The 8,397-nt window shown below is 39.5% G+C and overlaps 1 protein-coding gene across 1 annotated transcript; it reads right to left on the minus strand.

Annotated features, from left to right (window-relative positions):
* Positions 1-208: 208 nt before the first annotated feature.
* C1GALT1C1 (C1GALT1 specific chaperone 1) lies at positions 209-3,828 on the minus strand. The gene is made up of 2 exons (XM_061178750.1): positions 3,506-3,828; positions 209-1,430 (listed from the first exon to the last, which is right to left on the minus strand). The coding sequence occupies exon 2, from the start codon at positions 1,423-1,425 to the stop codon at positions 469-471; it is 957 nt and encodes a 318-aa protein (XP_061034733.1). The 5' UTR covers positions 1,426-1,430; positions 3,506-3,828; the 3' UTR covers positions 209-468.
* Between the last annotated feature and the right edge of the window lie 4,569 nt (positions 3,829-8,397).

The following is an 8,397-nucleotide window of genomic DNA, read 5'->3' on the forward strand; positions in this document are numbered from 1 at the left end:
AAACCAACATTAGAAGTAACAGAAACACATAGCTAAAAGTTTTACTTTAATCACAAATTCACAACTAGAGATTTCATTTGCGTATCTTAGAAAGCTAAAAAGACATGTTAAATTTTTTAACCAATCAGCAAAAACATGTGCCACACAGATTTTTAATGTTCATAATTTAGAATTTATCACATAAATATATTATTTATAAATATATCCTTTATTTGTAAAATTATTATTCTTAAAACATTTCTTTCCAACACAGTTGAAATTTTCATATGTGTTTTAAGGAAAAAAACCCACCCTATTTTAAAATGTATTACTAAACTTCAATGTGCGAATAAACCAGTGCCACCAAACTGAAAAAGAAAAAAAAAAAAGAAAAGAAACATACTGCTGTGTTGGATATGCAGTTGTTACTACAAATAACACCACCACATGTCCTATACGGTGATCATATACATGCTCTTGTTTCACTTCTCAGTCATTATCAGAACCATTTGGAGGTAGGAATACCAATGCATCATTGAAAATATGCCCAAATGCCCTAAGGCGGTATACCCCGTACATCATTACGTGCATCTGATTAGGCGTCAGTCCATTAAAAGTAACAGCCATATCTGAACAACATCCTTCTACTACCTGGTTGGGGTGATTAGTCATTGCCTCTTTAATAAAAAGCCCAACAGACTTGGTGTTAAATACATCTTTTCCTTCAGCATCTTCTGCATTTTCTGCAAATACTCCAGCGTATTTCAGGCAGACTGCTAGCTGCTTATCTTCAGATATCTTCCAAATCATCCCTCCCTGTTCAGGACACTTTTCAGGAATACTGAGAAGGCTGTTAAGTCTTTTCATTGATTCTACACTTAAGACAATTCCTCCTTCCATACTCACATACTCGAGGTCTCCAGATTTTATAGTGTGGCCTAGATAGAAAGGTTGTGATGGATCCTTTTTTAACAAAAAGTACTTTAAGTTTTCAATAATAGCAAATGTAGTGGGGCGTGCAAGGAAGAACCAGTTGTATTGGTCTCTATATTTATCAAAGGCGTATTTGTAAGCTTTTCTCATCATTAACCACATGTCATTTGTTTCCATGTTAATTGACTCAAACACTTTAACATTTTCAGAACTGAAGAACTCTGCTTTGTCACAGTGTTTGGTCCAAGTCTCCTTCACTGCAGCCCAGAGACTCACATCTTTGGGTTTGACAAGGATGATACAGTATACTCGAAAGCTCTTACTGAGCTCCATGCGTTCATCCTCTGAAATTTTCAAGATATCTTCTTTATTAGGAGCTTGTAGGTGATGATGCTCGTGGTGGTGCATTCTATTTCCATGACCAATCCTAATGTGTCCTAGCATAGTGATCAAGGCACAGAAAATGCTTCCAAGCATTACACCCTTCAAAAATGAACTGCTTTCAGAAAGCATTTTTCCTATAAAGAAGAAAAAGATACTTAGGATACTTAATAGAAAAGGATTAGTCTAGTGATTTGATTTGATATTCCCCCTATACTTACATTTTGCTCTTAATGTTAAAAAAAAAAAAAGGCTCCCAAGCTTGAAATCGAGTCAGTGCAAGTAGCACAAGAGAGTCTTAAGAATTTTTTGCTTCCAACGATACCTGATTACTGTTTGGTACAAAGTGGAACTTTGCAGCAACACCTCGTCGCCGTAGAATTTTCTGGGAGGCTATTTTTGCACTTCATCTATAGGGATTTAATTAACCAAGTACTAAACCAAAGCACTAACCCCAGAAACTGATATTACAGAGGTTGTCTGTCCATCATTCGCTTTAAAGGAATTTCATTTCACAAGCTTGCATTATATTATTTAAATACCTCTGCGGATATAAATGGACTTTTACAACAAAACCTTAAATTGAAGAGATAAAACCACCTACAATTGGTAAATCACCAATGGTATCTGTGCTGGCCTCTGTTCTCAACCTAGTGCTTTATTTAACTGATGGCTGCTGTCCTTAGGTGTTTTGAGTACATCTTGGAATTGATACCATATATGTTAATATTTACCCTTTTGTTCCTATGACTAAATGGTTTCCAATACAGTATCTCAACTAACTGATGTATAATAATAAAAGCCCATAATGAAAATAGCTAAATTATTTGGATGAGAACTGAGTCAATATAGGCATATCTGGGGACTATTAATGAACATTTTTATTTCCTCCAAAGGCATTTTCTTATTCTTTGGGGAAGTAAAAAGGGAAAAGTCTACACTTTTATTTCAATTAGAAATGAAAAGAAAACCCAACATTAAATACAACTGTTTAGATTTTCCCAATCTCCCTTCTATCTCCACAAGGAATGTTCTACTGAGCTACTTAGATTTTCCCTTTGTTTCTTAAAGTTGAAAGTGGCCTTAGAAGCTATCTAATGTCACTTTTCTCATTTTACAGATAGGGAAACAGAGGGTCCACAGAGGTTAGGTAACTGACCCAAAGTCACAGTCAGCAATAGAACTGAACTAGAAATCAGATATCCTGGCAACAGTTTAATGGTTTTTCTATTACAGAATAAAGATCTCAACAGTGCTTCCACCCATATTATTGAGAATTTAATAAAAAGTTACTGAATAACCTTGTTTTCCTACAAATGGAAAAACATGTAGGATCTGTTAACCATAATTGATATTTTGCATCCAGCATCACCGTACTGCTACAAGGGAACCATCCCTTGGTTTTCTTCTAGAGGAAATGGACTTTGACCTCCATTACCTTAGAAGGACAACGTGTGGAACAACTTGACAGATGTAATCCTAAGGAGGGGTGGGGAGTCGGGTGGGAAAGAGGCAGGACAGCTTTCCTGTGTCACTCACAGAACTTGGTCAACAAACACAGCTCTAATAAGGAAAAGAAAATTCACAGGAAACAAGCTCTGCTTGTTTTAGAATTGTCAGATGCACTCCAAAATGAATTATTTTATATAGGATTTTGGCATTTCATATTACACAATTTTCAATATGTCTGGCCATTATATAATAATTCACTAGTGTCTCTTAGATTGATAATGGTATATGTATGTCAGAATTCTTCCTGATGGGGATACTACTTATGAATCATTTGCACAAATTTTTCTAAGGAGTAGCATCTAGAGGTGCACATGATAGGATATTTGGTGCAGAGGCAAGGGAAACTTAAAACCGCACACGAGCACAAACGAGGCAGAAACGACCAGAGTGGTTTTTGAGATGAATCCTTTTAGATGAAGGCGGTTGGGGTGGAGTATGGAAAAGGGAGGAGAACAAAAGTGAGGGAGAGAACATGGTCATCTCAACACCCCAATGAGGGGCCGAGGGAGCGCCTCCAGGAAGCCGGCGCTCTATCTACCCCCCTCACTGTTCCTCACACTGCACCTGCCCGGACACACCGCGCGGAGCATGCTGGGAGTGGGCCAGGGCCCAAGCCTTCCCCGGAGAGGGGCGGGGTCGGGCCGCTCCGGGGGCTGCTCCGCGGGCAGCTCCAGGTGCGGGCCGATGCCCCAGCACTCACCCGCGTCTAGAGCGGCTCAAGGGCGGGAAAGCGCAGCCGCGCACGGCTTTCCTCTCACGTTCGCGCGCCACTCGGTTACGTTCCTGGTCGGGTTGCTCTAGATGCAGGCGGTTTCTTCTCGTTGGTTTCACTAAAGGTGGTGAGGGCCCGGAAGTAGACGCCACAACGGCGCGGGCAGCGGGGCGGGGCAAAGGAGCCCTAGGCCAGGCGGAGCCGCCCACCCGCGCCGACGTCGGAAGGGCCCGCGCGCACGCCGCGCGCCCTTTCTCGCCGCCCCGTGCCGAGTTCAGAGAAGCGCGTCCTGCTGGCGTGACCCGCACGCTCACCCGTACCCAATGGGAAGGCCACAGAGGCGTGCGTGCGTACGACCCGCTGATAAGTCCCACCGCTTTATTTTCCGGTTGTGGGAACTGCGAGAGCGAGGTAGAGTGTTTCACCTGACTGAGGTCGTGTCAGGTCTCTCAATGGTTTCTCTGACAAGCACCTGAGGCACTGCACCCTCCCATTGACAAGAGGGCGCTCCACCCAGTACTGGGCTGGGATGAAATGCAGGCCAATAGTCGTTGAATTATGAGGGCAAGGATCGCTAAGGTTATTGGAACGGCATCTGAAGCCCCACTGTCCGGTTTCCAATCCTGTCTTCACCGCGTCCTTTGGTATGCTGGGAAAGTTACTTCACCTCGCTATACCTCAGTTCCCTCCTTTGTAAAGTACAGAAAGTATCACGGTAGTGCTATCATGGAAGATTAAATGAGATAGTGCCTTTGACTCCATTAGCAAAAGACCAAGCATACAGTAAGCATCCGTTAACTGTTAGCTGTTATATTACTCACCCCTGTATCACTAGCACTTAACCTAGTGCCGCACGCAGGGGACAGTACATATTTGTGGAATTAATGAATGTTAGAGCAACAGATGAGGAACCAGGACCAGAAAGGATAAGGAACCTTCTAAAGGCCACACTAATTAATGGCAGAGGTGGGACTAGAATTCAGCTCTAATTATAAGTGTAGAGCTCTCTTTCCGCTAAACATGTGATCTGTCCTTTAAAATTCATTTTTGTGGCAGAAAGGGTTTTTTGCTAAAAAGCACAAAGTCTTACAAATTTTTTAAGTGTACTGTCACCAGTTTCCATCTAAATAACTTTGAGTGGTGATTTACTCAGGCCTGAGTTCCTAAAGACACGTACATTTGAGTATTGGCAATGACCCAGTTTAAGTAGACTGAAGGTTTCGAGAAGCACTGAAACAATGAACAAATAGATTTTAGGCAATTACTGTCCTGGCAGCACTACCCTAAATTCTGGAGATATAGTGGTGAACAAAATTAGCCCCCTGCCTTCAAGGAGCTCTCAGTCTAGCAGGGAAGAAAGACATTAAACAATTCATTACAAATACATGGTGGTATGTTCTCCAAAGGAATACAAAAATGAATTCTAGAACTGGAAAAGAACTTATAACTGCAGAGTATCTCCACTATATTTTCTTAAATAACATATATTGTCTATTGTCACATATTATATATAAATATATATATATATATAGTTAAGTGAAACAAGTTGCAGAATAATGTGTACAGTATGATTATACTTTGGTGAAAACAAACAGAATTTTACATATGTGCACATATGTTTGATCTGTTTGTATGAGCAAGGGGAGTTGTGGAAGGCTGCTCAGCAGGCTGTTAATATCACATCAGGAGGTCGAGGTGTGGATGATTAGCTTTGTGTTTATACATCCTCCTATTGCATTGTTTCACTGGTTATAACAAGCATTTGTTATTTTTGAATTTGAAGAACAGCAAATAAAAAGATCTTTAAAATTAGAGGGACAAAAAGAATAAGAGGAAAAGATACCAATAAAAATACCTTTTAAAGAGTGCAGACAGCCAGTCTCTCCTTGTGAAAAGGGACCAAGGAAAGACAGAAATGGCAGTCAGAATTCAGACAGTGGCAAGGAGTCAGTTTACCATGCTGCTTCCTTCTAGTACAAGAAGGAATACCAAACTGGAAGTACTGATACAAGATGCTCTGAAACAGAATAAACCATGGAATTTTCAACACCAAAAGTGCTGTCAATGAGAGATTGTCTAAGAACCCAGTTCTCTACTTAAAGCAGAGCTTAAACATACTTTGCATTTGAAGTGAGGTTAGTGAGATGGTTGATTTGTAGTTAGGTGATTCATTTTTAAAACGCCGTTCCACATCGTAGCCCTAATTTAAAAAATACATGCAATTAGTTTCTGCTAAAATTAAAAATATTTATAAATATTCTTTGGCCCAGCTAACCCATTTCTTGTCATCTCTCCCCCAGAAATTAAAGCACCAGAATGTAAGGCTAAATGTATAAGGTCAAATGCATTGTTGTTGATAATAGTGGGAAATATCCATCAATAAGAGAATGGTTGAATTAATTATGGTACATCCATATAGTGTAATATTAAGCATAAAATAAACAGCTTACCTGCACTAAACACTTCAGTAAACACACTAACCTCCTCCTTGTGTGTGGGGGGTTGAGGGTTGCTTTTGAATTTGGTTGCCTTCATGTACCCAGCAGGTAAGGCAAGATTGCATTAAAAACTGACAACACTGCATTTTTGGTAAAGTCCTCCTGCCAAGTGCATGCATTATTCAGCATGAGAAGTCATTAATTTTTAGTAATTGGCCATCACTTGCATTTGAACATTCAAATTTTCGAAATCTGTCCAAAGGCCTTTGGGAAATTAACATGACTTTCTACAACAGTTCAGTGGAATAATAAATATTGAAGAAAATCTAAGGTGGATTGTTTTCTGCATAACATCTTTTTGAAGGGTTAAAAATGTCTTCTGTGTTTACCAAAATTAATAGCTATAATATATGTACCTCTTCTGCCCAGAATTTCACAACTGTTCATCTTTAATAAACAAATTCCCTTGTCTGAGCAAATTCATTATTGTTTCCATTTGAGTATAGTTTGGTCCCTAAATGAATCTCATTTGTGTTTTCAGGCATATTCATGACTGCAATCTCATTTTAAAATGTTCTTCCATTTGATGACCATCTGGAAGCTTTCCTTTTTTAAAATTAACAAACCCATTTGCCTGCCAGCAAATATGTATTAAGTGTTTACAGTAGGTCAGGCTCTGTGTTAGGTATTGTTTTTTTCAAAAGCCTTTTTTTATTATGGAGAACTTCAAACATATACCGAAATAGAAAAGTATAATGAAATCACGTGTACTTTTTAAGGAAACTTCAACATCCTCAATTCAAAGCCAATCTTATTACATCTATACTCTTTCCACTTCCCTCCCTTCCATATTATTGTGAAGCACTTCTGGGACATGTCATTTCATCCATAAACATTTCAAAATGTATAAGAGATAAGGGCTTCTTAAAAACCCCACAATACCACTAGAAAACTAAAAAATGAATAATTCCTTAATATACTTATGGAATTACTTGACAGTGTTCAAATTACCAATAATATCACGAGTGTCATGGTATTTTAATAATCTGAAGCAGAATCTAAATAGTCTACACATAGTGATCGAGTTTTGTGTCTTTTAAGTCTCTTTAGTCTATATGTTTCTTTTTCTCTTTCTCTCTCCCCCTTGACATTTCTTTGTTAAAGAAGTCTGGTTGTTTGTCTTGTACATTTACCCACAGTCTGGTGCAGATAGCCTCATTCTGGTTCCTTTAATGTGTTTCTCTGCCGTTTGTGTTCCTTATAAATGGGTAGTTGGATCTAAAGTAGGGTTGCCAGATTTAGCAAATAGAAATACAGAGTTCCCAGTTAAAATTGAATTTCAGATAAACAATGAATACTTTTTTAGTATAACTGTGTCCCAAATTTAGCTTATGGGACATACTAAATATTGCATGGGACATGCTTACACTAAAAATATTATTTGTTGTTTATCTGAAATTCAGTTTTAACTGGGCATCCTGAAATTCATCTGGCAACCATAACCCTAATCTAAAAGCTTTGTTTGATTCAGGTTCAATTTTTTGGGGGGGAGGGAGGGGGTGCAAAACTACTTCATAGGTGGTGGCGTGTGCTTCCTTCAGGAACATTATGTCTGGTTGTCTTTTTTTTAATGTTTTATTTATTTTGTTTTATTTTTGGCTGCATTGGGTCTTCATTGCTGCGCAAGGGCTTCTAGTTGTGGCGAGCAGGGGCTGCTCTTTGTTGTGGTGCATGGGCTCTAGGTGCGCAGGCTTCAGTAGTTGTGGCACGTGGGCTCAGTAGTTGTGGCTCATGGGCTCTAGAGCACAGGCTCAGTAGTTGTGGCGCACGGGCTTAGTTGCTCCGCGGCATGTGGGATCTTCTGGACCAGGGCTTGAACCCATGTCCCCTGCATTGGCAGGTGGAGTCTTAACCACTGCGCCACCAGGGAAGCCCTGTCTGGTTGTCTTTGTGATGATAGCTGCCATTGATGCCTAGATCCATAATTCATTAGAGTTGTAATATGGTGATCTTCTAATTTTCCAAGGCATATTTTTAAGAGGAAGTTTGGTGTAGTGATTAAGAAGTCAGGCTCTGGCATAGGAAAGACTTGGCTTAAGCTCTGGCTCAGCTACTTTCCTAGTTGTGTGACCTAGGGCAAGTTAGGTCACTTCTCTCAGCCTTAGCTTCCTCATCTGTAAAACAAGGTTAATAATAGTACCTATCTCATAAGATTTTTTTTTGAGGATCAAATGAGTTAAGGTATGTGGAGGATTTAGAACGGTGTCCAGCACACAATAGATGCTCCTAAGAGCCGGCTATTATATCTAATGAGACTCTTGAAGAATTATGGCCTTTCAAATTCAGGATTTCCCAATATTAAAAACTTTAAATCCTCCACTCAGCAGTTATATTTTCACATAATTAATAAAAATAACAATAAGGATGTATTGAACGAACAGC

Source organism: Eubalaena glacialis, chromosome X (genome assembly GCF_028564815.1).
Source record: "Eubalaena glacialis isolate mEubGla1 chromosome X, mEubGla1.1.hap2.+ XY, whole genome shotgun sequence".
NCBI classification, from domain to species: domain Eukaryota; kingdom Metazoa; phylum Chordata; class Mammalia; order Artiodactyla; family Balaenidae; genus Eubalaena; species Eubalaena glacialis.

Coding starts and splice junctions, on each gene's coding strand:
- C1GALT1C1 (XM_061178750.1), bottom strand. CDS start 1,425: ATGCTTTCTGAAAGCAGTTCATTTTTGAAGGGTGTAATGCTTGGAAGC.